The 20,565-nt window shown below is 39.9% G+C and overlaps 1 protein-coding gene across 2 annotated transcripts in view; it reads left to right on the forward strand.

The window, feature by feature from the left end:
- Positions 1 to 698: 698 nt before the first annotated feature.
- Positions 699 to 20,565, forward strand: part of rapgef1a (Rap guanine nucleotide exchange factor (GEF) 1a) — a 42,429-nt gene continuing 22,562 nt past the window's right edge. The window contains exons 1-9 of one of the 2 annotated variants that reach the window (XM_036579395.1): positions 699 to 919; positions 5,782 to 5,930; positions 6,027 to 6,205; positions 6,565 to 6,721; positions 8,747 to 8,838; positions 9,144 to 9,299; positions 14,590 to 14,710; positions 15,137 to 15,317; positions 16,019 to 16,492. In XM_036579395.1, the coding sequence (XP_036435288.1) occupies positions 892 to 919; positions 5,782 to 5,930; positions 6,027 to 6,205; positions 6,565 to 6,721; positions 8,747 to 8,838; positions 9,144 to 9,299; positions 14,590 to 14,710; positions 15,137 to 15,317; positions 16,019 to 16,492 (1,537 nt within the window). In that variant the 5' untranslated portion in view covers positions 699 to 891. The remainder of the gene's footprint in view (positions 920 to 5,781; positions 5,931 to 6,026; positions 6,206 to 6,564; positions 6,722 to 8,746; positions 8,839 to 9,143; positions 9,300 to 14,589; positions 14,711 to 15,136; positions 15,318 to 16,018; positions 16,493 to 20,565) is intronic. The other variant, XM_036579394.1, reaches the window with a different exon arrangement.

A 20,565-nucleotide genomic window follows, 5' to 3' on the forward strand; every position in this document is an offset into this window, starting at 1 on the left:
CCATGTTTTCTGTAATTATAACATATTCATAGTCGTATTCAGTTTCTGTTAATCTTGTTTATTTATATTATCTTTGTGTTTTATGCTGCTATAAAAAGGTCACAAGATAATTAACTCGTTATCTCAAGATAATAAACATGGAATCTTGAGATCACATGATAATTACCTTGTTATCATAAGATAACTTTGTTCTCTTTAGATCACAAGATAATTAATTTGTTATCTCAAGATAACAGACTTGGTATCTCGAGATCACAAGATAATTTACTCGTTATCTCAAGATAACAGACTTGGTATCTTGAGATCACAACATAATTTATTCGTTATCTCAAGATAACAATTTTGTTGTCCTGAGACAACAAGATAATTAACTCAATATCTCAAGATAACAGACTTGGTATCTGAGATCACAATATAATTTACTTGTTCTCTCAAGATAAGAACTTTGGTATCTTGAGATCACAAGATGATTAACTTATTATCTCAAGATAACAATCCAGAAAAGTATAACTACCTCATGGCCTCTCCGGACTTGAGTACATGTAACTGAGTAAATGTAACTAAAAGCATGTGTTGTAAATGCAGCTGTGGCTCTGTGCATAAAGAAAACGTACCCGCAGGTCATAATATTTCGTGTTGCAGCGCCTCCTGCCATCACGAGGCGGCGCTGTTTGCACTGAAATAACGGTCTGAGCGGTTTGGCTGGATGGAGGAGAAAGTGAGCGGGGAGAGGAGAGAACGGACTGAGGAGGAGCAGAGCGAACAGAGAGAAAGAGAGAGAGAGAGAGAGAGAGAGAGAGTCCGGGGTAGCTACGATGCTGGAATAACGGGAAAAGAAACCAACATAGCGCTGAATCTCCCGCAGGACCGCAGTCCACCTTTGTGTCGAAGATGTCTGGAAAACTGGACAGTAAGCAGGGTAAGCCGAGCTCATTCAGACAGGGGCTTGAAGCGATTGTTGTTAGCCGTCTGGCTAACGAGGTTAGCTAACGCTCGCCTCAATCCAGAAGGCCACGGTGTGGACAGCGGTGATTCTGAGCTTCACAGAGCGGTGAAATGTGTTAACTTGTGTAGCTTAAACTGAATTAGTAGTCACATAAGCCAGAATGTATGGTTGTTAGCTAGCTATTGTTAATAGTGGCCCCGCCAGACGGGCAGTAGCCGGTTGTTTCAGTCGCTTTCTCGGCGCGGCGAGTCTGGCTTTCCCTACGCCGGTGGGTGTGGACGGCAGGGCCGTCTGAGCAAAGCAAACACGGCCGGCTGTGGAGTCAACACAGTCAGCCAGGCTGCATGAGTCAACCTGGCTGTCTCGGAGTCGTTTTAGTAACGTTATTCACGTGAAACACCCCAGTTAGTGTGAGTAACTAGTCCGCTAGGCAGACACTGTCTGTGCTCTGTTGTGTCCGGGTTGGTGACTGGTGGTTATTTTTATTCCAGCTGTGGTTCCATAGGTGAGACGAGACTAGGCTGAAGGTCGCTAACGTTACCTATTCATAAGCTTATTGTTCACTTTTTTTCCGTTCCACCTTAAATGGTGCAGCCTCAGGCGCCAAAATGTTAACTGTTGCACCATTTAAGGTGGAACGGGAAAAATACGAACAATAGTCTGGCGAATTGGAAGCCAACTCCAGCTTCGTACAGGTTAGCTGGTTTGTGCTGGAGTAGCTAAGCTAGTAATGCAAGCTGTTGAACAAACCTCTTACTTTCCAGTTACCTGTTAAACAATTAAAAAACATAATTATTCAGATTCTTTTTATTTTGGCTGTCAGCGCAGCCCCAGTACACCTAACTACATTTCCCAGTAACAGCTACCTGCCTGTCTGACCCAGCTGAATGAATCACCAAGCCTGAAGATGAAGGGCCAGGGATCTGATCATATATGGGAGGATCAGCAGGCCCTGAGCAGTGGTTGAGATCTTTATGGGGGACCACTGATCATGCTAGCTCTTGTTTTATAAGCCGTCTTTTGAGTGTATCCCTCTCCCTGCTTAGCTGTTGTAAGGTTTGTCACCCCAGCTGTTATGAAACTAGTGCATGGGTGCCCAAACTTTCTCTCTTGGGAGACCAAAGTGCGACGTTTGTGGTGGGCTGAGGGCTAGAAAGACAAGGCGATATACAAAGACATGAGTTTTTAAAGATTCATTTATAACATCGCACTGTAGTTTGTGGTTGAAATACTTTGTAAGCATACTATTTAAAGGAAAGAGTTATAAATATGGTATAAAAATAGATTTGTTGTCTCTCTGGGTAAGGTGATGTGGTTAGGTGGCTAAATCAGACGTCCGCACGGGTCAACTCTGGCCCACAGTCATGAGGCCGGGATTGAAGCAATAGCTGACTTGGGACGTTAGGACCACCAGTGGGCCCTTTAGGGGCCTCTCCAACAGATTTAAAATTAAAAGAGAAATATATCTGACCTTGGATGAGTTTAAGTTATACCTAATATGAGCTCATCCTTCTTCCAGAACCCTGTCAAGAAAAGCTTGAGTTTGTCAGATACTGAATGACCCATTTAAGGCTGTGCTAGTCATAACATTTTGGTTCAGTAACACAAAAAGTTGCAATAAACAAGGTCTTTTATTACACTGTTATTAATAAGGCAGCATTAACAGAGTAAGAACATAAATGGATACTTTAAGCTGCAGGTCATTAAAGGGCAAGAATTTTGCTCAGATTAGCTGTGTCAGCTAGTTTGGCCTGTATTTTATCCAGTTATACTGACACTGATACTGAAGGCAGTTATCTGCTAATGCTAGCCTTAGTAGGTCTACTGGTTGCTTTGCTGCCCTCTGTTTTGGATATTGAGCTCACTGAAGAGCACATGTACATATCTTGCATGAGTAAACTGAGTGAACAGTGAAGTCTAGCCTTTAAAAATGAGATTAAATCCATATTTCTGGACAGAATGTAACTTTAGAAAACACAGGGTCTGTAAGTGAACGGAACCAAATCTAGCAGAGTCTGTGAAAGTGTACAAATGAGAAGTCAGAGCCTATTTTAGAAGGCTTTGTGGAGTACTTCCTCTGTTTCGATGGAAGACGCGAAATGCAGTTCCTCCTTCATTTAACATTAGCTTTCATCAGTCAAGCACGCCACTTTTGGACAGACGTGCAGGAAGTTACGTCGTCATGGGTAATTTCACCTGTTAAGAAGAATGGTCTTATCTCGCCAATCATTCGAACTGATAAGTCTTAGAACTTCCCACCCATTCCAATAGCTTAATGCTAGAGTTTGTCATACATTTGTGAGTGCATGCAGCCGTTTGCCCTACCAGGATATAACTCAGTGTGGCTCAGAACAAAAGCTGCTATTATTCCTCTGTTAAAAGAAGTGTTAAATTCAGGTGCCTGGGCAAGGTCTCGTTGTGGTTCTCCTGACCTAGTGCTGAGAGAACGTGTCTACTGTTCATGAGCTCATGGGTTGAATTTCAGATACTTTATACTGCAGTTAAGGCCTAGAGAACAGTGCTTACTTCACAGGGACAGTCCCTGCAGTTGTGAAATGCTCATCTTTTAGGACAGACCGTAACAAACGTAAATGCAGTCTGGTAAAAACCCTCAGTATGCGTGGCATTTTCTATTTTAATAAGTAGTGTAAGCAGTCACATAGGGTTCCAGGTCAGGGGGGCCCTAATATGTCAACCAGATCCTCAAACCAGGGGGGCCCTAAAATGTCAGCCAGATCCTCAAACCACGGGGCCCCTAGTATGCATTTTTAAAATTGGATTTGATGTTATTTGTCAAAAAGCACAGTGAGGCCAGAGATGTTCTTAGGTTGTTCCTTTGTCAAGATCAACCTGTTCTATTCTTGCATGCAAAAGAATATGATTGGGGTGGGTGGGGTGTGGGGACCCCGAATAGGATGTCACTTAGGACCGCCAAATGTCCAGAAAGGATTCAAATATTCTTTAGTAATAGTAGTAAGTAGTTTACTTTTAATGAAAGTCAAAGGGACCAGAGTTTTTTCCAAGTAATTTTGGGTCATTTCTTTTGGTCCATTCTTCATGAAATTTACACACAATGTAAAAGCCAACAGGCATTTTCAAATTATGTTTCAAACTGTGTTTTAAATAGCATTGTTTCTAACACAATGGTCCAACTTGATGAACACAAAATACATGAGATACAAGAGATTTGGTTATTGCCTTAATTATGTTCTTTTAGAGCTTTTTTGTCCATTTGACTTTATTAATTATCTGTTTTCATCTAATTTCACGTTACGCACTTTGCTCTAATTTTGTAATATTGCACTAAAGACCTGAAGGTGTATGTGGGTCTTTCCAAGTTTAGCACACTTGCTCTGAGGTGCTATATGTGGGCCGTGACATGAAAGTCCACAGAACACCCACGCTAACCTCAAGCTCTGTGTCACTTCAGACTAGAGTGTTGAGGAAGTTTCCCCTAAATGGGTTTGTCCTCCATACAGTAGTGGCATCATCAGAATTCCTCTGTGGCATGCTTCGGCTCAAGCTGTTTGAGCAGTCCCACTGTGACCAATTCAGTTCGTGGTAGAAGAGGATTTAACTGTATACCAAGGCCCCGCTCTCTTCCCCCTTCACTGCATATTCCCAGAGAGCATAAAAGGCTGTAATATCACAGAGCAGCTCCTGTATTTACATGCTGGGAGGAGTTCAGAGATACAGCCTACAGCTTTTCGCATGTCTCTGTTTGAGTTAACCTTGGTTAATATAAAGGGGAGTAGGCCTATAGTAAACATGCTACAGCAGGCACAGACACATAGGAACTAGATTTTTAAATTGCTGTGAATAATTGTTCTGCTTTTATGGTTTAAACCAAAGAGTAGCTTCTCTCATTAACATATGTTTGTCCTTACCTGTTCCTTCCTCACCTTGACTCAGTGTCAAATTAGGCTGGGGCAAAAATGCCCCCATATTTAATATTTTCACTCCTTCAAACACAAATACAGAGGCAAGAAATGCCTTCAGAATGTGAATCTTATAAATGTAATAAATGAACGTTGATGAATGTCTCTTTCAGTAGTCCTGGCGCAATTATTATGTAACTGTTCTATATAGTTGTCTGGTTGCAGTCATTTCAACTGACTGCAGTTATTTTTGAATTGTTAAGTTTCACACTCACATAGCAACCCAAATGCAAATTGTATGTAATTTTATTCGTTAGTTGAGGCCAAAACATGTATATAAGAAGTAAAATAATGCATTTAATGAGAGTTGCCATGGGTCTTATGGACAAATGTTGCAACGTCTGACAATTAGAAGGCAGCTATGAGCAATGTTTGTTTATTTGAGCCTGAGCTGTTTTTGTCGTCAGCTGGAAATGAATAATTATTGAGAGCTAGGAAGCACGATAGTCAGCCAGTTTGGCCATTTTAGACTTTAGGCCAAAAGCTTATCTTAAAACTATTGTGAAACAAATCTCAGGCATCAGACTGTGTATTTGTAAAAATTTCATGTAATATCCAGTGTTGATGTGGCTTTTAGAGGCAGTCAGCTTTGGACATCTGGTTCCAATCACCACAGATGTGAACAATTTGATATATGAACAATTTTTATTTTGGACTAATGCTCAGTTTCACTACAACTGAGCATCAATCGGCTCTGAGTAAACCTTTTTTTTTTCCTACTTAAAAATTTTTATCATGCAGAAATTTTGAAGGATTGCTGCCCCATGAACAAAAGTTTCCTTCCCTGCCTTAACTTGCTGATTGTCATAAAATCCTTTACTGAGGATGTCTCTTTTTCTCTTCTTCATTCTATTCTTTCTCTTTCTCTTTCTTTCTCTCCTCTCTTTTTCTGCTCAGACTCCCAACGCTCTCACTTGTCATCCTTCACAATGAGGCTGATAGACAAATTTCATTCCCCCAAGACCAAAAGGACGCCTTCAAAGAAAACGTCTAAGCCTCCGCCAGAGCGTCAAAGTGTCAAGACTGTTGAGCAGCCTATCACTAAGGTATATTTGTAAGCGCAGTACTTTTACACTAATTATTATCATTATTTGTACTGCTTTCTGTGCTGAACTGAAGTGTTCTCTCTCTTCTGGGTTTAGAATCACAGTCGGTTGGACGATCAGGAGAAAGAGGTGGTCAGTGCCTTGCGTTACTTCAAGACAATAATCGATAAGATGGCGGTGGACAGGAAAGTTCTGGAGATGCTTCCTGGCTCTGCCAGTAAAGTACTGGAGGCTGTCCTGCCTTTTGCGCAGCTTGACGCCAAGATTCAAAACAGGTGGTGTGAATGATATACTGGTATTATAAAAAATGTTTTAGCTCATTAAATCCAAGATTTTTTAATGAACACTTTTTTTTCTTCATTTTTGATTCTGGGTCTCAGACATATTAGCACTGACCTCATGAGTTTTACTAGTGCACCTTATAGCGTCAGGGTTGAGGATTTCCCCGTTATGGTTTAGTTGATTTTATTTTTAGTCTAGTATAGTCTGTTTAATGTAAATTACACTTCTCCCCAAACTGCTGCAATTTGATTACTGGAGTAAAATAGGCCTGCATGATACGTAATTTGTTCATTGTTATTGCAGTATTAGCCTTTACAGTAATGGTCTAATCCTGGAGTCCTTCTTTGCCCAGTTCGTCTGTGCAATCCTGTCTCAGTCGAGTCTATCAGAGTCTGGGGAACCTCATCCGCTGGTCCGATCAGGTGATGTTAGAAGGAATTAACCTGGAGGAGAAGGAGACCATTGGGGCTGTCACTACTATCATCAAAGCAGTGCTGGATAGTGTAAAGGTAAAGCCTTTTATCATTTTTATCATTTATCATATTCGCTCTTTTGGGTAATAGTTGAGTTTCCAGTACCTGAAGGAGGAAGACGTATGCTTTTATACTACATTTATTATGCAGTATTTACCAGGTTTAATTTTGTTGTTTCGTCATGTATGTCACTAAAAGCCTCATTAACCTGCTAAATGATTTCACCAAAGTCATTTAAATAAGGTTATTTTTAAATGAGGCGCTAAAACCCTCAAAACTAAAGACCCATCTCGAGACCAAACAGTTGCTGCTGGGGGAGCCACAAGAGTATTTACTGTGAAAACGCGATTGACTACAGCTCTAAATCACAGTCCACATCTACATCTATCCTTTTTTCCCTCTTTTTTGACATCCCTGCAAACGTACTGTTTTTTGACATAACTGCAAATTTTGGTTTCTGTGATTGAAGTGAAATGGACGATCTGATCTTTTTCAGGCGCCAATTCAGAGGTTTTCAGCGTGAGAAACTAAGAAAAAAACTATTTAAAAAAGTTTATATTACTTTTTCTGTGGGCTGCTGTGCTTTATAGTTATAAACAGAAGGGCCTTGGGGAGAAAAAGGTTGAGAACCCCTGATTTAAACAACATCATTGAAACAGTCAGTGCCAGCCTCGGCTACTTATTTGCTGTTCACTGACCGGCATTATTAGCTAACACAGCACTACTAAATAAAGGAAAGGAGTGTTGAATTTGCAGGCTTTTGTTTAAACAGGCCGCCAAAACACATGCTGAGCAGAACTTCTAGCAGCTGAACAGCTCTTATACAACAGAAGAATTTCCCAAATGGAACATTTTATTTGATTGCGTTCAGAAGTTAAAACTTGGGGGGAAGTTCGTAGGCGTGCTGTAAAGATTGCAGTATCAGGGCTGTTTGATATTAAAATGCAGTTGAAAGCAGCCGGCACACACGCACGGCTAGTGATGGACATTCTGGCTCCTTTCAGTGAGTCAGATTGGTCAGCTCAGTTCAGCAAAGAGAATCTACTCTTTCTGCTCCAAAATAGCAGAAGCACAATTTTATAATTTCATAATAATCTAAGTTAGCAGTATTATTGATCATTTTTCGTGTGACATAAATTACACTGTTACAAGACACTGTTTCACTGTTTCAATAAATGTAAACCTATTAAGAGGTATTACAGTAAGAAATGGCTATCCAGCAAACAGGTTTGCAGGCCAGACTTACTTTACAAAGACATACTTTGCATTGATTTGATAAAATATAGGAACACGGATGAAATGAAGGAAACTGCAGAAAAAGAACATAATACATGTTAAATGACTGGATATGATGGTTCCTGATGTTGTTCAAATACTTCTTAAGGGTTTGGGTGAGAGGTGGACAAAATGGTAAAAATGTGACATCACAGTACTTAAAGAAGTGTTTATCGTACACGATACATAAAGATATTTGTTTTTTCTGACATCTAAAAGGTTGGAACAGACAATATAGCACTACAATGAAAAAGTACAGTCAAAAACTATGAATACTGTGATTTGTGTTTAACATTTCATGTACTGTGCTGCACTAAATCCATTAAAAAAGGACTGTACTCTCTTTCTGATTAAACATGCAGTGTTTCTAAGTGCTGATGATATCCATGATGGGCTCAGAAATGAATTTTGTGACATATTGTGACATAATTGGTTACGATAATGGAAAATATCGTCATATTGTCCAGCCCTTGTTTGGAGAGTGTAGAAAAAAATCTGGTTATCGAATTGAACATCCTCTTTGACTGACAGAAGAAATAAAGAAGTTCAAATTACGTTTCCGCCCTTAAACTGTCTGAGTGCTCCTGTTCATTTAAAATCAGCAGCACTAGTTCTCTTTGGCAAAGAACTTACCCTAGAACCCTGCTTTGTCAATTACTTGTGTCCATTCCCTAGTGTTGAGTTTACATAGACACTTTAGGAGGCATCTTCCGCTCTGTGTTCAGAGAAATTTGTGCTGTGAGCTGTGGTGCGTCCAGTCATGGCACTGTCTGTGGTTTCCTGCAGGAATTGGTGAAGCTGATAGAGGAGAAACAAGAGCACCCCTCACCAACCTCTCCCAAAGCCAAACCTGTGCCATCAGTCACCAGCTCAGATAGGTACAGCATATTAGGGGATAACAGGGGTTTTAGTTCCCGCCTAAATTTGATATGTCTATAATTTTGCTAGTTTCTTCTATGCTTTAATGAAATTAGTATGGTATAAAATTCCTTTTGGATTCAAAATGCTATAAATGTCATTGTCTTGATCATAGATAGTTTTGTACAAACATGCAAAAAGGCTTATAGAATCTCTTTTAATCTGCACCCATAAGGAAGTGTTATCATGCAGGGTGCCCAAGTGAGAGAGGGCACGTGCTTCATAAATTCTTAATGTTGTGCTAACATAATTGTGATAATTACAGTGTCCCAGAGCCTCCTGTTATAGAGACGGAGGATGAGAGCTTGACTAACTCCTCTGCCTTGAGCCATTCCACCGAGGCCCTGACGGAGGCACCCCCTGCTGAGGAAGTGGCCCCTCCCAAACCTCCGCTACCCGGACTCAAAGTGCCCGAGCACTGGTAAGAGAACTGTCTCTGATTATAGCCCTTTTTTTACGTTCTCCCTGTTTCTGGCTATCATGAATGGGGTGAGCCAGCTGCTGTGGCATTTATTAGGGTAATTGAGCAGGTTACATGGCCAGACATGTTTGTGAACGGTGTTTCAGTGTTAATTATGCAGTGTTAACTCCTTAAAGGGCTACTTTTAACATGTTTCCATCTAATGTGAGTCTGCTGCATACTGTTGATCACCACAGACATTTCTTCTACACATTAAGAAAACAATCTATTGATTGATTGTTTTCATTGCAGTTCCTGAATTCCGTCAGCAGACGTAGTTTAACACTTCAGACAAATAATTTGTGGCAACACTTTTCCAACATAGTGGGTGGAGTTTTCATAGGCTTCTGCCCGATCGTACATGGATCCCAGAGGACCTTAGGGAAAGCTAAAGGAACCACTGCTTGTTTGACTACATTGCTGCTGTGTTTGAAAGTTGGGTAAAACGTTATAAGAACTGCTTTGGTACGGCATTCCCCCGTCTTTATCATCCTATTGTTGTATTACTAGATTGTGGCGATTGTAGTTTTGAATATGCATTTTATGGGCTAGTCACGTTTCATGGAATTCAGCTACTGCTGAATACAAGCTTGCCGGTAGGCTGGCATAAGGATTGTGTTATGAGATTACGTCATCTTGTAAAAAAGCAGAAGGGCTGAAATTACAAGGAGACATTTCAGTCAGCTGAGAAAAGTGGTTTCTGTGGGAGAGAGTTACATCCTCTGGCATGTACTTCTAGCTTTGTAACTTTGCAGACTGTTTACATTTACAAAAAGCTGTTTAATACACTAAAGGAAAGGGAAAAGCATAATAGGTCCCCTTCTGTAACACATGTAGAGGGCAGCGGTGAGTAACGGTTGTTTATATGATGTTAGTTAATAACACCTTTAGAGGGCAGCGGTGAGTAATGTTTGTTTATTTGATATTTAATACCTTCAGGGGGCAGAACTGAGCAATATTTGATGTTTGTTAACACTTTTAGAGGTTCAGCTGTAAATAATGTTTGTTAATAACACTTTTAGAGGCAGTGGTGGGTAGTTTTTTATTGTGTGATGTTGACACTTTTAGAGGCAGTGGTGGGTAGTTTTTTTGTGTGATGTTGACACTTTTAGAGGCAGTGCTGTGTAGTTTTTTGTGTGATGTTAACACTTTTAGAGGCAGTGGTGTGTAGTTTATTGTGTGATGTTAACACTTTTAGAGGCAGTGGTGAGTAATGTTTGTTTATTTGAGCTCGGTCATCAGTTGAGATCGATTAAGTTAGGAAGCAATATAGCTAATCAGCCAGTTTGTCCAATTTAGGCATGAACTTTAATACATGTGTACAGTAAACAAAGAAAGACACTAAAAATGTTAATCTCAATTATTTATATGATTATATAAATAATCATTTATAATTTAGATTGTTATACAAATAATTCGTCACCTAAAATTTCATGATTGTGACTGGCCTATATGCGATAGCTGGACTCCAGGTTGACAGGATGTTGGAGCATTTCTTTAAGGTGTTAACACTTAAACCTGAAATCACAATTGATGTTTTTTTTTACCTTGTTTGTTCATGTCTTTGGTCACATTAAACACAGTTGATGGTTTCATGCCATTTAAAAGTCAAAAATATTTCCTATAATCTTCCATCAAAAAGTTGTGACTTTAATCTGCCTGTGACATCTTATGATTTTTGGTTATGTCATCATGCGCCAGCGGGCGGGGAAACATAATATTAACAAATTATATCCTACTTCACCTCCCTATCTCATTACACTCTCAGAAAAACTCATGTGTTACCTTCAAGTCACCGGGGTGATACCCTCAAGTACATAGTGCCTTTAGTTGGGGAACATAATTGTACCATTTTTAGTTTTAAGTTTTAATTTTCAGTTTTAAGTTACATTGACTCCCTACACCCCTCTGTACTACTTTATAATATTTTAAGGCCTGTTATTCAATAACTACTGTAAATTATTCAGTACCAGCTCTGAAACCTAAATGTAGACTACTGTATGTAATGGTGAGAGCGAGGAGGGGAATGTTCAGCTTCAGTTTCTGCTTGAATGCATGCAGAGAGCTTTTTAGTTTCAGTAGACGTGGTTTTGAGTCAGCATTGCACTGCGAGGCCTGGTATAGTTTCTGTTATCATATCTGAGCTGTGTCGTCTCCAGATGATTACATCTGCTCTCGCTATTTGAATCTTATTGTTTACAAGAAGTCTAAAAAGGAAGGTGTGAAAGAGGCTGTTATAAATAGTGTGCTTCTTCAGAACTCAGGTCTTCGTAGGGGTGCAGCAGAGGCACGGCTACACAGTCTCCACTTCCTCTGGCAAACTGATGTTTTCTGTCAGACCTTTTTCTGAGAAGTGATTCTGCCAGGCTCTGTGTAGTTTTGTAGAGAGAAAGAGGGTCGAGATGGGGGCGGGCCAAAGGAAGTGGCTGATATCAAGTCTGGACACTAGAGGATTAAGTAGACTTAATATGAAGTGTGTGTGTGTGTGGGGATGTGAAATGTGGCTGTACACCGCATCCTGTACGAACATTTACTTTTGACAGTATTTTCTGTCATGGTCCATATTAAGGCCTTTGTTTTACATAGACAGGAATGGAATTTTAAGCAGAGCCTCGCTGGCTTCTGTAAGAAAGAGCTTGGCAGGTTTTCATGACTGAAGAGTAAAAGCAGCTCCCTCTACCTGAAACCTTGCTGTTTGTTTGTCTATTGCCATGGCAGAGCATGCTTACTTTCCTGCTTTTGGCTGACTAGCTGTCTCAAAATGCAGCCATATGGTGAATCTGGTTTCATTTTCAGACCCTGGAAGTAGATGTTCTGTTTGATACTGAATGTTTTTCAGTGCTCATCAGTTGACCATTGGGGCAAATATGAAGTTAAGAATATTAGATTAAATGTATATCTTTCCCTAATGAATGCGGGTTTTAGAGACTTTAGCCCTTAAGTAAACATGTTGCATAAAATCTATTTCATTTTGTAAGCACTGAATGGAGTTTATGTGCCCCCTTGCTCTTTACATACTAGTGGCACCCACTGCTCTCTTGTGGTTGCTGTGGCATCACTGTGTTTGCTGGGCTGGGTGAATGAGCACTGCGGGCTTTCTCAATACATCACCAGCCCTGTCTTTTACAGGAGGAGAGTGGGGGTTTCACGTACAAGCCACGTATCTTTCCGGTGCTTCATATAACTAACCAAGCATGATTCAGAATTGACTGAACCGTAGGGGTGGGCAATATGATGACACAGTATCGTAATCATGATAATTCACATTATGATAAGTACATCATGGATATTGTCTGTTTTATTAATGAGATCTAAACAGAGGTTCCAAATGGAGTGGAGAGATCACAAGGTCAAATCTCAGTGATGTCAAGTTCTCAAACATTAAATAAAGGAAATAAGATATAGGAGTGTGAGAAAAGGTATATAAAGGATGGTGTCGCGATAGTTGGGGTTTGCAAAATATTATTGATTAGGAATGCGAATTCTTACTACTGAAAACCCGCTGTTATTAGTCAGTGATTAATTATTAGCCGAGAAACCTGAAATCACGGATGTGATCCATGAAAACACCAACACAGCTCTGCGTTTTATATAAAAAAAAAAAAAAAGTCTTTAGGCAGCCGGACATAGCATATGACAGTAAGGTAATGGAGTCTACCACATAATAACCCAAGTTTACAGACATATATGTCCTTACCAGGGATTCATAAAGAATAAAAGAATTCATAAAAAAAAGAAACATATGTATATATGTATGTGTGTGTGTGGGTGTGTATATATATATATATATTAGTGTAAACACGTACCGTAGTCAGTAGCTCGCAACATGCTTTTGTGCTTTTTGTTATCAGGCACACTTATGGGCTACAGCTAAAGGCTACACTCAACACAAGCAACATGATGTTTAAGCAACAGCCAGTTGTAACTACCTCTAGCTACAAAAGTGCTGTAAACTACATTTAGGATAGTTTAATCTCTCCTACATTCCTTCAACAATGACTCCGGTACTGTTGGGTAAAATTAAGTGGAGTCAGCAGGAATCCAGAAAACCAAAATTATGCATCACTAAGTAGGGCTACCAGAAGTTGATTTCTTTCGCCCCCATGTGTACAATTTTTAAGAATGCTTTTCAGGTCGAATGAAAAACTTGCAATATATCACATTTCAGTTTAATACAGTCTAATATCCGTTGCTTTTTGGAAACAAAATGAACTTTTTAGCCAAATGCCTTGGTCGAAAAAATTCCTGTGGCTGTTGGTTGATGTTTAATCAGTAATCATTAACATCGCTAGTATCAATGTGCAGAGACTCAACTATCAATATTTTCCTATTTAATTATTAATATTTTAACTTTGCTGGAGTAATAGAATACAGAAATGCACTTCTGTCTTAATGTACAAGGTGCTGGTGAGACCAAGGTTTCTATCTTGGTCTTATTTGTTATTATTGAGAGTAAATTGTGCAGTGGATTACACACTTGCCCTGTATGTGGGAGAATGTGATTCAATCCAACTGTTCAGACAGGAATCAGAACTTCTGTAAACTGCCAGTAAGACCCCAATAAGGTGAGACCCTACATGTGAATTAAGTATTTTTTATTAGCTGTTTGGTTAAGGCTGGTTGTTAGCTTTGTGCGTTAGTTTAAATTTGGTAGAGGTTTTATTCCACAGTAATTTCAAAAACTAAACTAATCATTAGTTTGTAGCTTGCTGTGATTAGTGCTAGGCGTAAGCACTTTGCCCGTGCTGCTGCCTGTGTGATTACAGTTGAAGAAAGTTGACTCATCCTTGTGCTATGTCAGACACCCCAGAGTGAACTGTAACTATTATGCAGTCTCTAGAAGCTTCCCCCAAATTATTTATGTATTCACTACTATTGTATTTATCTAAAACACATTTTAAGGTGAAGAACTGGCTGGTATGTTACTTTTGTATCGTAATTAAATTTGCTCCGAAAAATCAGCGTAACCACAGGCCATATTCAGCACCACTCTTTTACAGTGAAACTGCATTTTATCCAGCATTTTATCATGTAGAAGATGATTGACTGCTGAATATATTGTATTTGTGTCGGAGAGCTTCTTCTTTTGTGGTCTTCTTACATTTTCAAGGCACCTATTGTTTTTATTAATATATGATGTCTTGTGATGACAGGCAGCTTTGTTGTTGACAGCTGTTATTTTCTTTTTATGTAACAATGAACTGTGTTTTAAAATACAAAGAATTTAACTTTTCTTTTTCCCTATTTTCAGTCCCCCAGCTCTTCCTCCTAAGAAGCGTCAGTCAGCTCCATCTCCTACGCGAGTTGCCGTCGTTGCGCCGATGAGCCGCACCACAAGCGGATCTAGTCTTCCAATTGGCATCTGCCGACAGGTGAAAACATGAACTTTTTTATATGTATTCACACAGTTAATGCAGAAGTATTGATCTCTGTTCTCTTGGTTTTGAATTGGACTTGAATTTCTAACATGTAGAAGAAAATGTAAGAAAGCATAGCCACGAAAAAGTGCTGTCAAACAGTGTTGTCTGGAAAAGTGGCTCCCAGCCCTGATCCCAGCGTAACCCTGTCCTGCATATTTTTGGATTTTCCCTGCTCTCAACTCACCTGATCCAACTAATCAGATAATTAGTAAAACTTTTCCGAGTTGAGAAACTTGTAACACTGTGCTAGAACAGACGTGCAGGGAACCACTAGGTAGAATGACGTTGTGTGCACATATATACATTACACTGCATTTATGTACTCCTTGAATCCTGTATTTGTGCTCTACATCTTTGCACCAACATCTCTATCCCAAGGACTATGAAGCAGATGCCTTACAGAGGCGTTTCTCTGGCGGCAGTCACTCATATGGAGGGGAGTCCCCACGAGTGTCTCCCTGTGGCAGCATGGGCAAGCTGAGCAGGTCAGACGAGCAGCTGTCTTCGCTGGAACAGGACAGCGGACAGTGCTCTCGCAACACTAGCTGTGAGACACTAGGTGAGGCCTGGAGGTTTGAAGCGATAGTTTGACCAAAAAATCAAGTACCCTTACCTTAAATGCAGTCTGTCAGACAAGACATGTAATTTTCCAGTAATGGAAGCTTAGAGTCCTCAGCGTTGTGCGCCGAGTTGTTAACTCACCTCAAATAGACCTGCTTATGTGGTTAACAGCTCAGTGCAGTTTGAGACAAGAGTGTGATGATTTCGGTATACAGTTTACACAGTACAAATTGGTGGGATGTAATCTTCCAGTAGTCTTAAAGGAAAATCTCTCCACTCAGTGAGAAATTTGACATCTCTGGGCAGTCATGTCTAGTCAAACAAGAGCAGTGTTCTGTCTCTTTGAATGGGGAGTTACAAACCTGTAACTGCAAAACTCAAAGCCACACTCATGTTTCAAATCATATTTAAATTAATTCGTAATTGAGTACACGTTAATGGTTTGTCTTCTCCTCCTTTATAGTGTCTATGAATGTAAGCTTCCTTTGGCTACATTAGCCTCATAGCTCCAGTGTAAAAATAAAGAAGCAAAGTTCAGACACTTAGTGTCTTGGCTGATTGACTGTATTTTGCGCAAGGGTGAAAACTGTCCTGACTTAATCTATGGCCAGATTTGTGCTGTATTTTATTGTAAAAGGTAGAGATGACACACTTTGGTGTTTGTATATTAATTGTCCCATTGCCTCTTTGTTCATTCAGATACGGCAGAGAGCTACGACCCTGACTATGACTTTCTTAGCCAGGACTTATCCACTGTGGATCAGATCCCTCTCTCTACAGGAGGTTGTCTTAGCCCCCTTCCTGAGTCCCATCGAGAGTCATCCTCCAGTCCAGGCCAGTTTCCATATGGCTCATCTTCACTCCTTCAACCTACTCTCCCACATCTCTCTCACATCATTGCACCCCCAGCTTTGCCTGAAAAGAAGCGGCGTAGCGGTAACCCTCCGACCCCCTTCGACGGATTGACATCACGTGCTACCTTCGAGCGGCTCCATTCCCAATATGACAACGTACCTGACGATGAAATGCAGGTCCCACCCTTCCCCCTGTTCACCCCTATCACGCCAGTGCCCCTCGGCAACCCTGTGGGGTTTGGGACGGACTTCGTCGCCTCTGAGAATGCTCTCGTTCCTCAGAGTCCTCCACCTCTACCTGAAAAGAAGAGTAGACACAGTGAGTATGGCCAAAGAGTAGATTTGGCAGTAAGGGCCTACAAAAACAAGATTATGTAGTTAGTAAATTGTAGATGTAGTGAGTCTGACCCAAAAATAAATGTTCCTAAAGACCATAACATTTGAAAATGAACTGTGAAAACAGTGAGTGTGAATGAAAATGAGAGTTGCCACAGTAAATGTGAAAGATTGGAGATGCATGACATGCTGTATCTGCAGTACAGGCTTTATAAGATACAGTTTTAAGCAAAACTAACAGGAATAGACACTTGCACAAGTAATATTAGTTTTATACTAGGTGTGTCACGATACGCATGTTAGTATAGTTTTTTTTTCAATAAGGTGAAATGTAGATCATACGTACTGTGAATTTAATGATAAATTAGATGTTAATAATATGTGTGATAATGATAATGATTTCTATAGTTCTATATAACACAGTCCATGATATTCTTAACTATCGATATAAAGAAATTCCACTGCACAGCTCTTAGAACTGGAAAAAACTTTGGTCAGCCTACCTTGGACAGCCTAGTTTTGGCAGCCAAGCTGTTTGATGACCAAAGAGTGGAACGCTGAATGGTGATATTGTCCAAAGATTGCTCAAAGTGAGGATGATACCTGAGCTAATAGCTCAAATATGCTAAGTCATTTGTGAAGGCATCACTCAAATGTGTCTGTTACCGGAGCGAGAAGAAAACATAAAGCTAAAGCCAGCTTCTTATTCATTATTTTTTACATTATTGTTGCTCCATTTAAAGTAGAACAGAAGAAAACTTCAGCCTCGTAAAAGTGGTGCTGAATGTTGTTTTAGGTCCGAAAGTCATTTGTCATTTATATACTTCTCTTATACTCAAGCATTAATCTATGACTGTCAGGCGCTGCTAGAATTTAGTAAATAGTACAAGCTGTTCATACTGTCGGTTTTTGCTGAGAAACTACAGAGCCTCTTGGCTTGTAGGCTGAGATTATTATGTTGCCTGAAGCAGCTGGCTGAGCGAGGAGCGCCGTAGACAGTGCACGGGGATAGCCAGCTAGTCTCCATGGTAGGTTAATGTCTAACAGCTGATCTCAAGAGACTGGCTGCAAAACTGATAGGACAGCGCTTCACAGTATAGATAGATGGTGACGCAAATCATACCGCAAAAGCAACCCAAGAGCTTCTTAAGGCAAAGAAATGGAATGTTCTTAAATGGCTGAGTCCTGACCTCAACCAAATTGAGCATGGTTTTCACTTTCTAACTTTCACTTACTAAAGACCAAACTGCAGCAACTGAAGGCGGCTGCAGTAAAACCCTGGCAGAGCATCTCAAGGGGGAAAAGCATTTGGTGATGTTCAGGGATGCCAGACTTCAGGCAGTCATTGACTGCAAAAGATTTGTATCAAAGTATTAAAACAATCTTTTATTTACAATAATGTTAGTTTGTCCAGTTACCTTCGAGCCTGTTAAAATGAAGGGACTATGTAAAAAAATGACTAATCTCTAAACAGTTAATGCAGCATTCACCTTCAAATTCATTGTGGTGGTGTACAAAGGCAAAATGTAAAAAATTGTGTCACTGTCCAAATACTTATGGACCTGACTATTTTTGCATTCCTTTTCTAATTCTGAATCAAAAATGTATTGAATCATGATACAAAAGTTGCACTACGTATCTAATTTGCATTTCATTACACCCCTAGTCGATGCTTAGAGATAGTCAAGTGCTGAGGCAACGCACAGGGAGCTTTGCATTTTTAAATGTTGTTATTTACAGAAACATCCTGAGGAGAACTTAATATTGGTACATTGTTAGCACTGGTGTGATTTGGTTTTAAGTACTATGATAGAATGTATGAAAGTGGCCCTGTGGGTCCAGGCATATTAGAACCTGCAGCCCTACCATATCAGTCCATGCCAGGATCTAACCTGCAAAGCCAGTACTACTAACCACTGTACTTGCCCTAGCATTGACAACATTGGGAGTCCTTTATGATTTGTGTGGCTTTTTTATTTACTTATTTATTTTAGGAACCACTTACATGGAAATGCTCTCCTGAACAGTCTCTTAATCAGATTGAACAATCTCTCCCCCGTTGCCAGTATTAGCATAGTGCGCTAAAATTCTTGTGTAATTTTTGCCATATATGATGCAAGAGCCAGGCTTGTTTTTCCACTTGTCTCCTTTTCTTAAGCCCCTCAGTTGGAGCCAGAGGGTTGGGAAATGGTGATGTCAGCGTGAGTGTGAGGTCATATGGAATAATTCCTTTGTTGGTGAAATCTCTGTTTGAATACATCAGAGGCGTAACCCAGGACACACAGGAAATGAGCTCGCACTGAATGGGCCTCGGGGCAGACGTTGTTTGGGGTGGGGCGAGAGGCGGGGAGGTGATGTAATAACCAGCACATTGACCGTGTGCCGCATCATAGGGAAGTTTACAGAGAGCTCATGAGGAGCGCTGCTTGTGTTTATCTCCACTTGTGACACTTTGGGTATATGTTTTATAAATGATGCCCTGTGTTCATTTTACAGTTCTGGGAGTCACTCTAAGAACTAGAAGAAGAAGCGTTGTGATAATTAGGCAGGAACAGTGGAAGTGGAAGGTTCATTTGTTTTTCTCCTCCTCTTTGAAGCAGTTGTCTGGAGGAAATGAGATTTTCTTGCAACACCAGCGATATGTTACTGAGCTCGTACATTATTCAGTAATTAAGACCCACTTCATGTATATACGTGTGTATACGTAGAGATTGGCAGTGCAGTATTTGTTATAAGTGGAAAAACCCTGACACTGAACCTAATGAATATTTTCTACATCTAGTTTTGTTCTAAAATTACACAGAAGGGAACATTACACATTATTGTAAACATGAACCAGACATAAAAGCAGTGGGAAGCACCCAGCACATTATGCACATTGCAGTAACTTAAAGGAATGCTTTAGTGGAAAATTAAATGTATGCAATTTTCCACTTACCCCAAATGTAATACATCAGATTTAGCTTCTTTATTTTAGTGCTGCAAAACAAACAGTGCACTCCATACTAACCTGAGCTCTTTTACCTGAGTGGCTGAGTCAGGGATGTTTCAGTCGTAATTCAAGTGAAAAGTAAAAAATGCAGTCCCTCTGTCACCCCCAGCTGTCTAGTCCTTTGCATCTGAAGTAGTCCACTTTGTTTTCGAGGCAGCATTAGTGTAATATTTTCCGAATTCCAGCAGGTTGTGTGTGGGACGCATGTATGAGAAAAATGACTCTGACTAAACTGAAGTTGGCTTCTTATTTGAATTTCCCGTTTCACCTTAAATGGTCCTGCCGTTACATTCAGGTGCCTGTGCAGGTGGCAGAATGTAACTGCTGTGGAATGAAAAATTGTAACAAAAAGCTGGCGAATAAGAAGCCAACTTCAGTCTTGTAGAAATTCAAACGTGAAAACAACATTCAGCACCATTTTTTACTGGGCCTGCAGGGCTAATGTTTGCTGTTTTGCACAATAAAACAAATCAGATTTTTAACAAGTGAATGGACATCCCAGAGTAATAAGCCACTGTTAACCTACAAAAACAGATTTGTTAAAAAAAAATATATGCATTTATATTATTTATATTGTGTGTATATATTATGTAATTATATGTATATGTGTGTGTGTGTGTGTGTGTGTGTGTGTCTATATATACCTGACAAAGTTTTTCATGCTGCCCGTTGTTACTGCAAATTATAAAAAGTCTGTACGACATTTAATGAAGACCTGGCATGTTGAGAGAAATTTTGTATTTATAGAAAAACATTTGGGTGACTATTCACATAGTGTTTGTTAGCAATGTTAGCCTGGTACCTCCAGTGCTAAAACTAAAGAAGCAAACATTTGGACAAACATGTTGCAGCTCATAAAGTACATATGGGCTAAATGGAAAATGTGTAGTTTTTTTCACCCAACCATTCCTTTAATGGTTTTTGATTTTGTTCATTTTTCATTTTATATAAATACAGCTAAAATAATGTTTTGTGACACCAGTACTCGTATGCCACTATAGACGATATATAACCCAGCACTAATATAAGAAGCAAATAATAAAAAATAATTCGGACATCCAAAG

This window comes from Colossoma macropomum, unplaced genomic scaffold (assembly GCF_904425465.1).
Source record: "Colossoma macropomum unplaced genomic scaffold, Colossoma_macropomum, whole genome shotgun sequence".
Classification (NCBI taxonomy): domain Eukaryota; kingdom Metazoa; phylum Chordata; class Actinopteri; order Characiformes; family Serrasalmidae; genus Colossoma; species Colossoma macropomum.